This window comes from Gracilinanus agilis, chromosome 2 (assembly GCF_016433145.1).
Source record: "Gracilinanus agilis isolate LMUSP501 chromosome 2, AgileGrace, whole genome shotgun sequence".
NCBI lineage: Eukaryota > Metazoa > Chordata > Mammalia > Didelphimorphia > Didelphidae > Gracilinanus > Gracilinanus agilis.
Genome location: NC_058131.1, coordinates 604616000 through 604634357, shown reverse-complemented (window position 1 = coordinate 604634357; position 18358 = coordinate 604616000). Strand labels below are relative to the sequence as shown.

Sequence of the window (18358 nt, the reverse complement as noted above, 5' to 3'; positions counted from 1 at the left end):
CCTTCACTATTTGACCTGACATGGTAGAGAAAGAGGGAAAAAGTATGTGATCATGTATGTGGAGATGCTTAGAAAATCTCTAACAATGTATTAATTCCACATTATAACCTCCAGATTAAGTAGTTAACTAAAATTATTTTTAAAAAGGAAAAAAAATCTGATTTTTCTGGAGAGTTCATATGGTCTATTCTCTAGGGTTATCTTGTTCAAAAAGTTGGAACAGTATCTTTTTTTACTCGTTTAATTCTTATGTTAACCTACAGTACTAAAAATAGTCTAGGATCATTCTGTGAAAATTAGCTAGTCCAACTAAAATTAAAAAGCAAAGATGAGTTTTAGAAATAAACCAAGCACATCTATGCCTGGTGTATGGCATGATTTTGATCACCATAGCCCTTCTCTTCTATGTGTAGGAATTAGTTTCTTGATCATAAGTCTGTCATATGGAGAACCATTCACTGCTGTTAACATATTCCATTTTTATACTCTAGAAATAAGATTTCTACTCTTCATCCATTCAACCCTTATAGAAATGTTATCATACTTAAAAAAAAACATTTCCAGATATTGAGGAATACAGAGAGGTGTCCTTACATATACCTTCCCTTGGGGATCTTATAAAATGAACATCAAGAAAGGGAAGGAGCCAGAAATTGGTAGGATTTACTAGTGGCCAATACATTCTTCTATCCTCTCCCACTTCCCCCAGGCCCCCAGGACAGGCCCTCATGGAAGCAGTAGCCTTGGATCTTCTACTCCATGGCAAGGGGTCGGAGCAGCCCACTCCTTATGAGCTGTTGGGAATCAGAGGGATGTGGAAGGGTCAACGTTTGGACGTCAGCTCTGATTTATGGCCAGAGGGGAACCTGATTAGCAGGAGAGCATAGATTCCCATTCTTTAGCAGATCAGATAGATGTTGTCACTTCTCACAAATGGTTCCCACGTTGCTGGACATGGAGTTAAGTGGGCTCTCAGATTATGTTTGACCACCAAAGGAGCAAACCAGCTTCATCCCCTCAAATAACCCACATCTGAAAAGAAGCCACAAGGATTCCTCTGTCTATTGCTCACTCTGGAGCACAAAATACCACATATAGGTAAGCACCAAGTAAACACAATTTCATGATAATACAGGGAAGCGCCTCTTGACTAGGTTATCTCCACTTCCCCTGTCTCCATCACAACTTTCCCTGACCTTCTCCATGTACATACAAGCATAGAAGATACATAGGCACTGATAGACAGATAATAATAATAGCTTGTATTATATTATAATAATAGCTTATATTATAATAGCATTTCATTTATTCATATATATGTACATATATGAGACATAACATGATTATATATGGTATATAGGTAAAGCACTATATATGTGGCATAGAGGCAAAGTACTACATAAAATATATTGATAGGATATATAGGTAACACATTTTATATGTATGTGGTATATAGGTACTACATATGTAGTATATTGATGAAGTCCTATCTGTGTATTGCTTTACCTATTTTGTTCCATTTGATTTTTGACATGATTAGGAAATAAAAGTATTACTATCTCTATTTCATAGATAAGGAAACTAAGGATAAGTGACATAGTCAAGGCCATATGGGTGGTGAATGGTAGATTTATAGGTAAGTCTTTGCCTTATGCCAGGACCTGCCTCTTGTGGCATAACATAAAGACAGGGAGTGATCCAGCTATCCCTCACAAAAGACAAATGCTTGTGTGTCATGGAGGGATAGAAAAGAAGGAACCTTGAGAAAAAAGACAGAAATGGAAAAAGAAACAATGTACATTTATCAGCCCTATAAGATTTGAGAATTATTTTCTTCACATTAGCTCAGTGAGGTATTTAGTACAATCATTATCTCCATTTTACAGACAAGAAAACTGATATTCTAAGAAGTTATAGGACATGCCCATAGTCAAGTGCCTGAGGCAGAATTTAAATCCAATCTTTAGCCTAGAAAGACTAAGCAATTAATAAATGTTTTTTTTTTTCTGCTCACTCACTCATTCATTCATTTCATTCTCCAGGCTCTAAATCTAGCTCTCTTTCCTTTAAGATGCACAGTTTCTCAAGGATTGGAAGGATGTAGAATGAGGAAGGAGCAGAAAGGAAGCTCTGGGGAGAAAAGGAATATGAAAAGAGGAGGATGCTGGGAAACAGAAATAGAAAAGAAGATCATGGGAAAGAAGAGAGAAAGGGGGAAGCCACAACAGAAGGAAGTCCTTTTGGACAAAGAGAAAAAAAAAATAGAGAGAGAGATTAGAAACCCCATCCAAAGACAGAATTGTAGAGGACCTAAAAAGCCCAGCACGGGAGGAAGGAATTCCAGCGACAGAATTGGGAAAAATGGGTTTCAAGCTGAGTGCCCTTGTGTTTTAGCCCCATTCTCCAAAGCAGTTCTTCTCTGAGTAGCACAACCTCCCCATCCCAACATCCCAGCAGGATGAGGAATCTGGGTAACTGCAGCCAGAACAGCAGGGAGAAGGACTTCATTCCAATGCATGAGCAATTTAGTGGGGCATGCGGGGGTGGGAGGGGTAGAAGGTGGGGGAAGACAGCATAGGAACTGCTTTGAAAGAGTATTAGAGAGTAGAAGGTAGGGAACCATGACTACCAGCCTCCTTTGTTCCTTCGCATCAGATAGTGGGGGACACCAGAGTGGAGCTGCCAACCTGACTTGGCATTCTGGCCTTCTTCCTCCCCACTCCCCCTTATAGACATACCAGTTGGTGTGGAGGAAAACTTTCCATAGATGAATCCTACAGAAAGGCTAATTTTTTACAAAGCAGTAACAATGGAATGGTGCTCAGTATTTCATCTAAAACCAAGAAGTGTTATTTTATGAAAAATCATTTCCATTTCGAACAAAACCTAGAGAAAGGGGGGGGGTACATACTTGACATTTGTGTTGGTGCAGATGATGTATTCAATCTCATCAGAATAAGGATTCTGAAAAGTGAAGCTGCTGGTCCTGATCAACATCCATTCCCGGTTTTTGGTCCGAAATCGATACATGACTGATAGTACTTGACCTTTCAGCTTAACAACCTGAGGAAATAATTTATAGAAATAGATAGGCAAAAGGGTGGAATTAGGTGGGAAGGGAGATGAGCATTTATATAGTATCTAGTACATGCCAGGCATCATACTAAGTGTTTTACAAATAATTATTTCATTTGTTCTTCATTAACAACCCTAGGAGGTAGGTACTATTGTGGTCCCTATTTTACATAGGAGGAAATTGAGGCAAACAGAGTTAAGTAACTTGTCCAGCCTCACACAACTAGTGTTTAAGGTCAGATAAGAATTCAGGTCTTCCTGACTACTGGCCCAGTGTTTTATCCACTGCATCAACTTTTTGCCTGGGAATATAAATAAGATAGCCATAAGGAAGTGATTCCACCCCAAAAATCAAACATGATACTAGAATATAGAAAAAAGAAAAATAGGAGAATTTAGACATGGAAGGAACTTTAGAGATTATAGTTCAAAATCTTCATATTACAGATTAAGAGAGACAAGATTTAGAAAGGTTGAATGACTTACTCATATTTACACAGGTAACAAAGAGAACAGAACCATAGAATTGGATGTACCTTAAAGATCACTGGGCAAAACCTTCTGATTTATAGAACAGGAAACTGAGGAAATTTTATACACCACCAGTACCACCACCACTACTCCTATAACTACTCTTCCTCTTCCTCCTCCTCCCACCACCACCATTACTATTATTATGACCATTACTATTACTACTACCAACATAAACCCCTCCACCACTACTCCTATAACAACTCTTCCTCTTCCTCCTCCTCCCACCACCACCACTACTATTATTACTACCATTACTAATACTACTACCACTACTAATCCCACCATTACTACTACCACCACCAACATCACTACTACTACTATTACTACCATTAATTTTACTCCTCCTACTACTATTACTTCTCCTCCTACCACTAGGAATACTAGGACTATTACCATTACTATTACAACTACTACCACTACTATTGCTAACAACCATTACTGCTGTTGCTACTACTACTATCAGATAGCATTTATACAGCACTTTTAAGGTTTACAAAGCACTTTACATATATTATCTTTGGTTCAAACAACAACTCATGGAAGCAGATGCTATTATTATCTCTATTTTACAGCTGAGTTAATAGAGGCTGAGAGAGATTAAGTCACTTTCCCATAATCCTACAGTTAGTGAGGGCAAATGGAACTCAGCACTCTGTCCACTATACCTCCTAGCTGTCTCTCAGAAGCTGGACATCTCTTGTTCAGAGACACAAAGATATTTAATGGCAAAAACCATACTAGAACCTTGGCCGATGCACTTTCCAGTTCTCTGCACTGCCCACAATGTGCATTTTGCAAAAGAATCCTCTGTCTTCAAAATTACAGCTGTCTTCATTTGATGACATTATATCATATTCACTTGGGGGACCCACGAGTGTGGTTTGATATGATAAGTTTGGAAAGTGTCCAATAGCTGGAGGCTATCTAGGTTACCTAACATAGAAAGGAGAAGCTCCGAGGCCAGGGTATGCAAAGGTAAACAGTACTTATCTTTTCCCTCTGAGAACAGGACAAAAGAGAATAGATAAATGTAGGCAAAGCTTATTTTAAATCAGCAGTACTAAGTAGCTATAAAAATGAAAGCTAATGTAATCTTAGGCACATGGTTTCTCAGGGCTCTTCTAACTTTCAGATGATTTTTGTGAAATAATTAAGCCTATTTGGGAAGCTCCTAGTCATCCTCCTAGTAATATAGCCCTAACTATCAGTCAGCTGATCAACTAATGTTTATTAAGTATCTACTATGTGCCAGGTATTGTGCCAAATGATGGGGTTACAAAGAAAGATGAAGACAGTCCCTACTCCTAAAAGCTCATAGTTTAATGGGGGAAATAACAGGCAAACAAAAACGTATAAACAAGATATGGGTGATCTATACAGAGAAAATAGAAGCATTAAGTGGGAAGGAGAAAAGCTTCTGGCAGAGGGTGGGACTTTAGCTGAGACTTGAAGGAAGCCAGGGAAGCCAGGCAGCAGAGATGAAGAGGGAAAGAATTGCAGGCATGGAGGGACAGCCAGGGGCAACATTCAGAACTGAGAGATGGAGTGATAAAAAACAGCAATGAAGACATTATCACAGAATCAGGGGGTAGAGGAGAAAAGGGAAGTCTAGGGTATAAGAGGACTGGAAAGGTAGGAAAGGACGAGGTTATAGAGGGCTTTATAAGCCAAACAAAGGACTTTATATTTAATCCTGGAAGCAATAGAGAGCCTCTAGACTTGAATGAATGTTACGTGGTCAGATTTGCCTTATTCAGATAGGTGTAAACCAGTTTTCTCAATTGCCAGTTCCATAGTTATTACTATAATTCTTTGACTTGAATGAATATTTTGGGTTTTCCCTCCATACTGATTGTTTCCTTCCTCTGGGTTCTCCAAGGATAAATATACTAAAAGGCCTGATAGAATAAGGATAATTTCTTTAATTGTAAACATTTGGCAAACATACAGAGCCAATGCCCTTCTCTTATAAGTACTAAAAGATTAAAAGGTTCTTTTCTTCCTCCTCTTCAATCCTTCTCAAAGTGAGCCTTCTGCTAGGTTCTCTTATGATATATTCTTTTATGTCTCTGAAGGTCTTTATCTCCCCCCAAAATACTCTCTTTTAAAAATAATATTTTATCCCCCCCACTTATATGCAAAACAACTTGTAACACCCTTTTTTTTTTTAAACCCTCACCTTCCGTCTTGGAGTCAATACTGTGTATTGGCTCCAAGGCAGAAGAGTGGTAAGGGTAGGCAATGGGGGTCAAGTGACTTGCGCAGGGTCACACAGCTGGGAAGTGTCTGAGGCCAGATTTGAACATAGGACCTCCTGTCTCTAGGCCTGATTCTCAATCCACTGAGCTACCCAGCTGCCCCCTGTAACACTCTTTTAAAAAAATTTTGATTTCCAAATTCTCTCTCTCCTTTCCACATCTCCCTCATCCTCCCTTCTCTGAGATGGTAAGAATTAATAGGTAAGGTAAGTAAGAATTAATAGGAATTAATAGTCAATTTTGGTTCCAAGGTATAACAGTGGTAAAGACTAGTTAACTGGGGTTAAATGACTTGCTCAGGGTTATACAGCTAGGAAGTATCTGAGCCAGATTTGAACCTGAGTCCTACCATCTCTGGACCTGGCTCTCAATCCATTGAGCCAACTAGCTGTGTCCCCATCTAATATTTATGAAGATGATTCTTTCAACCCAAATTAAAGACTTTATATTTATATCTATTAAATTTCATCTTCTTTAATTAAAGATATTCCAGCCAGCCAAGAAATATTTAATTTTTCATTTTTCAAATCTTACTTTCAGTTTTCTGTCATATGTAAGTTTGTGAAATAATGTGCCAAGTAAAGATTTCATGAATATGCTCATCAGATCAAATAAAGTATAAAATATAGGATATACAAATACTTTTAAAATTGAAGAGTTCACTTTTATTTGAAACCAACTCTATGCAGTTTCAAATGAGCAAGGCATTTCCTTTCAACAATTTCTAACCAACCACGCCCAATGGCAGAATCCCAAAGAATACAAAGGCTGTGTCAATGTCCAGCCCAAGGATTTCCTAGTGCATATTAGATAGCTGATCAGTAGACCCTTTGATTCTGGTCTATATTTATTATTGTTGGCCAAAGGATATTACTGTCCTGGCTTAATTTTCCCACCATATGAATAAATTTGCCTTCTCAAGGAATTGATACTACATGAGCTGGGTACTGGCAAGGAATCAGATGCTAAGTCCCCCTTTTTTTTTTCCTTTTTGTAACCAACCAATTTCTGAAAACCTCAGCAATTTACAATCTCTGTGGCTCTATAAAATGGAGATATCCCTCGAATTCATGCTTAACATTTTAATTTATTATTTTTTAAAATCTTATACATCAATAATAAAATAAACCTTCCTATTTGGTCAGTTTTCATTGACTTTGTAAAGCCAAGATGAATTTTATGATAATATATTTGAAAATATGGGAGGATTTATTTGAGGAAAATATTGAAATATATTAAATAGGAAAATACACAGAAACTAAGCTGTATAAAGCTTAACTTTTAACACATTTCATGTTCTCGAATAAAATCCTCAAAAACTGATCACTTGTGCAAAGCTAAATATTACATATCAAATGGGATAAAAATATCATCTGCAAAAGAAATATTAGTTGGCAAGGAGAGGGAGAGCCAAGAAAGAAGATAGGAAAGGAAAGAATTTTGGAAATAACTTGCCCATGTTCACAGAGACATAGTAAGTAGCAAAGCCATAATTCAAGCATGTCTGACTCCAAATCCTTTGTTCTTTCCCTGGTACCATGATGGTGAGGTTGGAATAGATAATTTAAAAGGTCCTTTCCTTCTCTAATGTGCTATCTTTTGAGAATTTTGGAGGTTACTTACTTGCTGGCTCCTTAGACATCAACATGATTTTAGATGGTAATATTTGTGTACAGAATTTATGCTGACCCAAGATTAGCAATTCTTAGGTTTTTATTTATTTTTGAAGTGGCAGTGATTAAGTTTCACTTATTCTCTCACATTTTTTTCATTCATTCTTCTTGTGGCCAATGGCATGCATTACTGAAAGGGTTAGGGGTAGAACCTGTGGCCACAAAGTCAGTTAACTGGGCCATGAGAGGACTGTATTTCAGCGTAATTAATATTATAGTCTAAATAACTGGCCATGTTAGGGTTTAGATGAACTATTTATTAACTTAAATTGTGTCAAGTATAAGAAGACATACAATTACAAAAGAGTAAATTTTTTTGCAAACATTAATAGGAATTATTATGTCCTAAGATTATAGGATAATAATCAATTTAAATCTAGAAGGGATGCTAGTTATAGCTGAGTATGACCTTTCCCCATTTTTACAGATAAGATGACTGAGTGCCAGAGAAATTAAATGACTTGCTCAAAGTCATATGTAGTAAAAGGCAGACCTCTGATTTGAACCTAGGTCCTCTGATTCCAAATCCAGCACTTTCCCCACAATGTCATGCTGTTTTGAAACATGAGCAAAAGACAAGGAAATAAAGAAGGAAAAGAAAAGAATGGAAGAGAAGGCAAAGATGTGGAGTGTAAAAAGGAAGTGGGTAGAGAACAGAGAAGAAAAATACAAAAAGGAGAGAAAAAGAAAATAGGAGAGAAATTGAAGGAACATATAAAGGAAAATAAAGTAAACAAAGGTGGTAAAGGGAAAAAAGAAAGGGAAGGAAAGACAAAGGGGAAGAAAGATAGGGGAAAATATTAGGGAAAGATGGAAAAAGAGAATATGAGAAAAGGGAAATGGGGAAAAAAGGAAGAGCTACCAGAGGGAAACTAGGAAATCATGAAGAGAGGAAGAGTGAGGAGGAAACAGAGGTAAGAAAATACGACAGAAAAGTGGAGAGAGAAAATACAGTCCACCTGGTAATGAAAAGGCATGGCTTCCACAAGAGAGGGAAATAGAAAGAAAGTTTCCTCAAAAATAGGGATAGGACTAAGGCCCTAAAGGGATCCATTTCCAATCCCATTCAATGTTGCCTGTACTTTTTTGCCTTATATAGGTTTTGTTTGGGGAAGGAGCATGGTAGCTCCTTTCAGTGTCAAGAAGAATGAACCATAACCCAGAAAGAATAAAAATTTCCAAAAATCTTAGTCTATGGTTATGTTGCCCTATATTTAAGCATGATGAAACATACCAGACATTTCCATTCAGCTCCAACTCCCGCCAACAATTCTCTAAATTGGCAGTTTGGGGATGTTAACAGGGCTCATCACTTCCTAAGCATGTTAATTGAAGGCATCTCCAGGTTCCAAAAGCAATTCCCTTAAGCCAAACTCACTGCTTTTCACACGCAGCATAAGCCTCCAGAATGATGTTGGAAAATTAATTTTTTAAAAAGTTTTTTTTTTCCTTGAAGTTTTTAAAGATAAGAACAGATCTGTCTTGGGCAAAGAACAAAACATCATGAAAGGAGTATAAGCAAACTTCTGGAGGAATTCATAAAAAATACAAAAGATAGCTCATGAACAGAAATTAAGTAATGGCTGGTGAAGCTTTTGAGTTAAAAACTAACTCAGGCAATCCTCCATTTACCACTGGGTTATTTCAAGTTTCTAAGTCAGCTGTTTGGAACTCAAAATTCATTTCCCAATAGAAACTATGTTACAAATGATGATGAGAACAGTTTTCGAGTCCCATTTAATCTGTGCACTATAATCAGAGAATTTGGAGCTGGAAGACTGGAAATCATCACACTCAGTTAACTGATCTCACAGAGGAGCAACCAAGGCTTGGGGAAATAAAATGACAGACTTACTGAGGTAGTGGCAAAATAGAGGCAAGAATTTAGATCTCCTGATTCCCATTCCATTGCTCTTTCCAGGATGGGAGAGTACAGGCAATGACCATTTTTTAATTTAATATTTTTTCTCTCTCAATTATAGGATAATGACCATTTTTATAATTCTAACTCTATGAAAAAATGTGGTCTATGTTTGACCTCAGCTAGGAAGGAAGGAAATACATATATATATATATAAAGTGCCTACTGTGTAGATAGGCCTAATGCTAAGCATTTTACAAATATTATAGAATTTTATCCTCATATCAACCCTGTGACATAGGTGCTATTAGCCCAGTCTATATTTGAGGAAACTGAGGCGGTCAGCGGTTAAGTGACTTGTCCACAACTATAGTGTCTGAGGCTGGATTCGAACCAAAACTTTGTACCTCCATGCCCCTGACTCAGTGGTGGTTCCTCTTCTGACTAGGGTTGTAGTGCGGCAGGGGCTCTCTCAATGAACAGGGCCCACAGAATTATGTACTTAACTTCTGGCTTAGAAGACCTTAAGAGTCCAACTCCTTCATTTACAGTAATGGAGGACTGGCTAATGGGAGCCCATTTGTTAAGAGCATGTGCTGTGTGTTCTCCTTGATGCAATCCTTCACATGGACTTTAGAGCATAAACAGAAAATATATGACTGCTTCCTGTCCACTTACTATGTAGTGAAGAAAAATCTTTTGGCTGACTGCCGAGCTAGAAGAGAGTGCATAAAAAAAGAATTCAGTTGGCAAAATTGTTCTTTCTTTTCTTGGTTATATTTAAGGGAGGGAAAAATGACTGCTCTAAGCTTCCAAATGGAGAGAGTACCCATGGCTTACTCTCTCCACCAGGACCAATTAACATGAAACCATGAGCTAAGCGCTCTGTTGTCACTTCTGTCCCTGTTGTATCTGTCTACTCTTTCCTACCTTAGATGAAGGAGTATTGGAGATGGAACAGAGAAGACTATGACCCTACATGCTTTGAAAGGTTGGGAAAGCACCAGAAGTCCAGGAACTAGAGTCCAAGCTAGAGCTGGCAAGGAGTGATCTAACTGATCCAATCTAGCATGGCATTGAAGACAGCTAAGAGAAGGGACATTTCCCTTAGCTAAGCTACATTCAGAAATGAAGTTGTTGGAGTCGAAGTTTTGCTGAACCTAATCTTAGGGACTGATTTAGGGGAGAAGATGCAACCAGGTCTCCCAGTTGGGTGGTATGTATTTAAAGTTTGGTTCTTACTATCCAAAACCCCTTGTGAAAGCAAATTGGTTAAGTGAATTAAAATTGCAAGTTAATTGTTAAATATCATAAAGGTGAGAATCAAAGATATGGATGACATTGAAACATGGGTGAGACAGTCACTGATTAGGTGATACTAAAGTAATCTGGCAAATAATATTGGTAAGAAGCCACTGGAATGGGACATCAAGCCAAAACACTACAAATATATCTGCAACTTCTAAGGGGTACCCCTAGAACTCTGAGGAAGAGGTGTAGTCGCCCATGAACTCTAGAAACTAGAGTGTCTATGGGAGGAGAGGCTGGGTTAAAGGTTCCCAAAGTTTATATGGGCTACATTATCGCTGAAGAATGGGAGCTCAAGTTCATACAGATGATAGTCACAATGGCAAGGAAGGAATCCTGGTGGAAGGAGCCCAGGTCTCCTGACTCAGAGCAGACGCTCCTAGGTTCCCTGCACTTTGAGAACCCTTGAAACTTTTAGAAGGAATCTGGCAATACTTGAACATTTTCATAAAACATCTATTTTTCTATAGTAGAAAGAACACTGAATTTGGTTTCAGAAGAGATGAAAAACAACACCTCCCTCCCCTCTTTGCAGAGGTGGGGGGACATGGAATACTGCAGATACGGTCAGTTTTGTGTGATGCATTGTTTTCTCTGAATTTATTTTTCCTCTTTCATTGTTTATCACAAGGGAAGGCTGCCTGGGTAGGAAACATAGGGGATGTATGAAAGAATGAAAGTCATGGAAAAGCAAGAGATATCAATACAGCTTAATAAAAAGGAAAAAAAATGGCTTCAGAAGACTTAGTTTTTGTCACTTTGCTACTCTGGGCATCAGTTTTATTATCTGAAAAATAGGACCGGGGGAGGGTGAACTAAAAATAGCCTCTAATGGCCTCTAACTAAAGAGATGACCTCTAAATCCTATAATCTTGTGAACTACCTATGAGAAAGAAGTTTCTCTGTGTCAGATTTCCCCCAGGTGTTCTAATCTAGAGAATGAAGGGCATGGTCTCTATAGGGGCAGAGGAACTCTAGGCTCAGCCCCTCCTAAAAGGCATTTCTATATATAAATCATTGATGTGTAGGAAATACTTCTATGTGTAAACAGAAATGTTCTTGAAAACATTCACTGTCGAAGAAGTTCATTATATTGGGAGGCTATATGAGTTGCAGCATGACCTTAAATGCAGAGATCTATAATGCAGGGTTGAAGGATTCAGAATATACACTCTAAACCAGATTTTCCCCCTGGTTAAATTGAATGCATTTGATCTAGTCCAGTACAGTTCAATCTAATTCAACGGATGTTTACTAAGCACTTACTTCATAAAAAAGCATTATGGAAGGCATTGGCAAAATAATGTCTCCCAAATGGAAAACAGAGCCTGTCCTCGAGGAGCTTACATTCTACTTGAGGACTACAATACATACACAGAAAAGTAAAGTAAGAAGAGTTGACTAGATAATTTCTAAGGTCCCTTCCAACTCTAAACAATCATAAAATTCAGAAGCATGCTAGAGCCAGCTAGAGCTGACTCATGAGAGCTGATTGTTAAATTTTCAGTGAAAACATTTTACTCCCTGGAAATGAGCTAACACCACAAATCAGGACTTATAATGCTTTGTCAATCATCCAGTCTAAAGAAAATGATGGCGAAAATGTCAACATAGATTAAACTGAAAAGTAGGTCACATATGCTTCTTCCCCCCACCTATCCAGAAAGCCAGTTGTTTAATAAACTTTATCATTTATCAACCAGTACAGCTCTGTTACATGTATTTTCATAAATTTTAAATGGACTTGAATTTTCTCTTCTGTTAATACAGGCTTAATAGGGGACAATTATTTATGTACTAGACAGGGTCACATACATTATCATGCAACCATATACATCCTCTTGACCATATGAAAAAGTATTCAGATTTATGTACATTTTGTGACTCATTTTAGGATAGTACCTGCTGAAAACTCTCCCTTAGATGGCTCTGATCTTCAGGATGGCAGAATTCCAAAATGTCCTTTCCCAGAAGATCCTAGACATAAAAGAAAAGCCTCAGTATGTAATTTCAACTTCCACCATTCACATTTCATTTCTTTGTTGTAAGGAAATGTTGTTTGTTCAGTCTTTTCCATATCTACTAGTCCCCCTCAGACACCCTCTAAAATTACAGCTGAGAATTTTGTCTTGGTGTCTATATGAAACTTCCTGTTAACAATACTATGTTAACCAGACATATTTGATGGCAAGATCAGTGCTTGCATAAAGCAATACATTAATATCCCAAAGAATCTTTTTTTCCTAGGGAGATGGAATTTTTATATTCTGTTTGCTTTGGAGGAGCACAATACAATAAGCATGTTTCCAATAAACATTAAAAGAAAGCAAAATGACCAAGTGAAGACAGGATGTGTTGCTTATGAAAACTGTAATTATTTAAATGTGGAAACTGCAGTTCTCTTGGGAATGAAAAGATGCCATTCTGCATGAAACAATCTTGTAGTTAAGGGGAACATTTACTACCTAGTTCCATTATTTGATCTTTTATTCAAAAGAGCAAGCATGATCCTGAAAGAAAATATTTAACGTAATGGATGAGTATTTGTGCACAGGAATCAACCACTCTAAAGCCAAACACTGAATTTAAATGCATGCACAGAGAGACATTATTACTTGGGAAATACAAAACAGTCAAGCAGCTATATTGACTCCCTGGTCAAAACCACAGAATTCAAAGGGACCAAGCTTGAGTCTACGTTGGCATAACTGCGAAAACAGTAGCCAAATGCAAACTTCTCTCACCCCCAATATGCATCTTTTATGGCCAGTGAAGGTGAACAAATAGATTATTATCATGGTTTTAAAGGCAGCATTCTACTCATATGATATAGTATATGGGAAATAAAAATAATTGCCCATCAATTTCATCTAAACATGATAAATTCACTTGGATATTCAGATGTTTTGAGTCAAGATTTTAGTTGAAAAGATGATAGCAATAAAGTATCTATATGAGTAATGTGGATTCATAACTGTTAAAAAATCCAGGTATTTTAGGCATCATATAATAAGGAGCTATTTTGTATAATGCCATTCCATGTGTAGAAAGAGTTTTTAATTTAGAGTTGCTTAAGACTTCAAGGTGCACCTAGCAAAATACTTTCCCTAAATTGAGCATGTTGTTTAAGGAGTCTTGCTTCTCAACACTGTATCTGTATTGTTGCTAGCAAAGACCAAGCACTTTGTGTCCATTAGGGAAGACAGATTTTCTAAATTGTGTTAGCCAAGACATTCATGAGTACCAAATCATCTACCAACCTGTGGTTGGTAGCCAATAACACTGATGCATCTTGGATCCACAAATGTGATGATTCCTTCAGAGTTGTGTCGGGATAAGAACTCAGCAGGGACAGACATCCCATTCATGTCCATGCATACAGGAGAGCTAGTTACCTGAGAACAAAAGAATTAGTAGCAATTATTTGAATTTCAGGAAAAAAAATTAAAAGAGAAATCAAAGATGTACTTCAGTTAACAAACAAATGTTAAAACATGATTTATCTTGATTCACTCATGCCAAGAATCATTGGACTAGGCAATGGTAAAGCTATAAGAAAAGAAACAACTCTGTGAATTAAAGATTTTTTGGGAAAGATTATTCAACTTAAATATTAAGCCTAAGAGCATAGGAAGAAAACACAAATGACAGCATTTTTATGCTCATTTTACAGATGAAAAAAATGAAGGCTTGTAGAGTTTGGATGAATTTGGGAGATTTGTTTAGACAGTCATGATGCTAGAAAATATCAAAGTCAGGTCTCAAGTCTAGGCACTTTCCTATATCACAGAATTCCAAAGAAATTGATGAGAGCATTTCAAGAAGAGAAGGATCCCTTTCAGGTTAAGAGGTGGAGGAAGGGAGTTAAAGAAGGCTTCATGGAGGAGATGGTAATCTGAGTTCAAACCTTGATGAGAATGATTTAAACAGGCAAAAGTAGAGTGAAGAGGAAGGGTAAAACCTATTCTAGCCATGTGGGATGGCATAAATAAAAAGACTGGAAGAAGACAGGGAGCTGGGAATAGGATGAGATTATGGAATGGTAAGTAGTCTACTTTGGCTAGAATGATGATGACTGGGAGTAAGTGAGATAAGGCAGAAAAGGTAGCATGAAGCCAGGTTAGGAAAGGTAGTGAACTTTACTTGGTGGAGGTGTCTGAAGCACCAAAGGTGTTTTTTTCCCCCTTCAAGCGGAGCAGAAGCATCTGGCTGTGATTTAGGAAGAATATGTTGAAAGGGGTATGAAATGTGTATTGAAGAAAGGTGGGACATGGGGAGAAGGCCACTTGTCAGGTTATCACAATATTCCAGACTAAAGAGCCAATGAGGCCTGGAAGTTGGCTGGGAATAGTAGGAGATGGGTAAAGGGAGGTTGACATAAGTGATAGCAATGAAAATTTGTTGATGGCAATCTAAAGACAGGGCATGGACCTTAATGAAAGGGTACCTGAATGGTGGTGGTTAGCTGTAATGATATGTAAGGAGTTCCTGGATACAAGAATTAGGTAGTTGACTTCTCTCTTCTCATGGATATTAGGGATTTGGGGACATGGGAGAAAGTGAAGCCTCCATGGGAGAGAGCAGAAGGCAAATGGTCAACCTGAGGAAAGTCAGTCTTGGCTAAGCCAATGAAGTAGAAGAGGAAAGTAAAAGAAAAGATAAAGTGAAAGGGGAGGGAGTTTAACTACAATGAAATGACAACCTGATTCTATAATTCAAGACAATCAGGATTTATGCATTACCTACTACATACAACACATGGTGCTAGGCACTAGGGACACAAAGAAATGAAAAAGAAAGGCACAATAAATGAGGATAGTAAAGGGGTATAAAAAAGGTAACCTGGAAGGATTAAAAAAAATGAACTAGAGTATCAAGAAGAATGTACATTTTCAAATACAAAGGAGATTGTATTATGAAACTGTTCATCTTTTATATACAGTCTGTTTTAAATTTATATGTATATATACATACATAGTATGTGAGTGTATATAAAACTTTTATCTGGGCCCCCTTCTGAACTTCTTTCTACTTTCCTCTCTGCATTAAAAAATAAGTTTCGTTGACATTCTTTTTGGATCAAATTGAAGCTCTACTGATAATACATTAGAGTGTCTATCTTCTTTTGACTCCATCAATTGTCATTTTCCTTTTTGTGTTATCTTTGCTCATCTAATGAGAATAAGATTGAACTTTAGAATTATTTTTAATATGCATTTCTGAAACATTTTTATATACTTGTTGAAAACTTGCATTTTTTTCCTTTAAAGAGTGTCTATTAAAGTCTTTCATCTTTTATCTAATGAGGGTAATTTGGTGGCACAGTGGATTGAATGCCAGTTAGAATCAGAAAGATCCAATTTTAAAATCTGGCCTCAGATACTAGCTGTGTGTCTTTGGGAAAAGTGTTTAATTTGTCTGCCTCATCCTCCTCATTTGTAAAATAGGGATAGCACCTATGTTCCAGAATTATTATGAGGATAAAATAATACTTGAAAAAAAATGAAAATCTTAAAGCACTATATAATTGGTAGTTATTATTGTTGTTGTTATTGTTATCCCTCTGGTATCAAATGCATGACTGAAAAGGAATTACAACAATTTATAACCCAAGGAATTTTGACTTTTCCTTTCAACTCTCATAAAAGCAAAGCCGATCTCTTGGATTACATGGACAATCTAGAGTTGAGTTGTCTCCAAGGGGAAAATTATGATGGTTCAAGGAATCAAGAACCTCAGTGATTAGAGTTTAAAGGACAAGAAGTCCCATTCCTTGTCCTCTCCCCCAAATTCTGTCCTAACCTTGCCTACTGTTTTGGCAATATACACATACACATAGATGAAGGAATCTGAGCAATGTTGACAGCATAATAGCAATAATTATTTGTAGATGGTAATATAAATATATGGCATAGATCGTTCTTGAATATAAGAATCAGGTGGTCGATCAGGAGATTGTGGGAAGAGGAATAGAAGAAAGTGAAATATGGAAAGATAGCAGAAGGCAAATGGTTCATTTGGGGAAAACAAAATCTTGGCTAAGGGAAAGAGGTAAATGAAGGAAATCAAGGAAAAATTTTAGATCCAGGAAAATGTATAACCACAATTGAGTTATAATTTCATTATTCAATTCAATTTAAATAATCATTTATTAAATTTCTACTCTGTGCAATGCCCTGTTCTCGGACACAAAGATAGACATTATACACACCAGTCTCTGTTCTTAGGGTATTTGAATTATGGATGTTCTTTTCATATTGAATTCTAGGGTCAGATAGGTGTGGTCCTAAATCAAAGACTCGGTGAATAGGACTCTATATTTACTGTTCCCAAAAATGCCACTGTGGATATTGTCTTCCTAGCAGAGTACCAGCAGGTGCAACTGATCTGTAGCTAGCGAAGCAAAATAATTTTCTTTCTCTCACCCCCACCCTTGGCTTCCTTGGAAATAAAGAAGCCAGGGCCACATCCAAAGCTTCCCACAATAAACTGTGGTTCAGTCTCTTTCTGCTATGAGAATGGGACAAAATGGTTTTCTCCACCCTTCCCATAATCTCTGCAGGAAGCTCAGGTTGGTGTCTCCCTCCATACGGAGAACAGAGGGGAGATCAAGAGGAAAAAAGGGTAAAAGTCACAGCTGGAGGAGCGACCAAGCCTTTTCACATGGCTTGTTTTACACAGGAGATGCTGAGCTTGGAAGAGATATGAAAGATAGGACTTGGAAAGTAATTTCCCTCAGAAATTTAGTCTTTGACCTTCCCACTAGCACTGTGGTCTGTGAAAAGGGAGGTTAGGGAGTAAGTTGTTGTTCAGTTGTTTCAGTCATGTCTTAGCTTTGTGACTCCACTTGGAGTTTTCTTGGCAAAGATACTAGAGTGGTTTCCCATTTTCCTCTCCAGTTCATTTTATAAATGAGGAAACTGAGGCAACAGTTAGTGTCTGAGGCCAGATCTGAATTCAGGAAGATGAGTCTTCTCATCTTCCTGGTCTGGTGCTCTATCCACTGAGCCACCTAGAAGTAAGTAGAAGATCCCAAATACCAAGATAGGAAGTTGGGCTCTGAAGACCTACTAGGCTTGGAGTATATAGACTAACTTAAAAGCTAAAGAAAGAAAATTCTATTTCTAGTCCCTTCTCTGTGGCTGACCTGCTGGTTCTTCATTTGTATCAGAGGGTACACAATCTTTAGGTACAGAGCTATCATAGAGGGCAAAATCATGACAGTGAATGGGGTCATTAATGGATTATGGAAAATGAGAGAAAAGAGAAAATGTTTTCAAAGGCATGGCCTTTCAAGCCACTACATGCTATAATACTATTTTGTCAGTCATCCCCTGAGAAGCTACAAAGTGTAGTGAATAGTTTCAGGTCGACTTGATCATATTCTAGCTATGTGATGCTGAGCAATTGGCCCAATGTGCTTTCTAAAGGGTTGAGATGCAGAACAGTTGCTGATCTTAAGGTGAGAACTCCTTACACCAATGGAATTACAAGTCAGGACAAAAGACGAAGGAAAAAATATTCTTTCTTTCCTCTAACTCACTATTTCTTCCTTCCTTCCTTCCTTGCTTTCTTCCTTGCTTTCTTCCTTCCTTCCTTCCTTCCTTCCTTCCTTCCTTCCTTCCTTCCTTCCCTGTCTCTTATACACA

At 37.6% G+C, this 18358-nt stretch overlaps 1 protein-coding gene across 1 annotated transcript in view; it reads right to left on the bottom strand.

The window, feature by feature from the left end:
- The window catches only part of ARNT2 (aryl hydrocarbon receptor nuclear translocator 2), a 258400-nt gene that overhangs the window by 45847 nt on the left and 194195 nt on the right, over positions 1-18358 (bottom strand). The window contains exons 10-12 of the mRNA XM_044660152.1: positions 13970-14104; positions 12612-12686; positions 2912-3063 (exon numbers count right to left, since the gene is read on the bottom strand). Coding sequence (XP_044516087.1) covers positions 2912-3063; positions 12612-12686; positions 13970-14104 — 362 coding nt within the window. The remainder of the gene's footprint in view (positions 1-2911; positions 3064-12611; positions 12687-13969; positions 14105-18358) is intronic.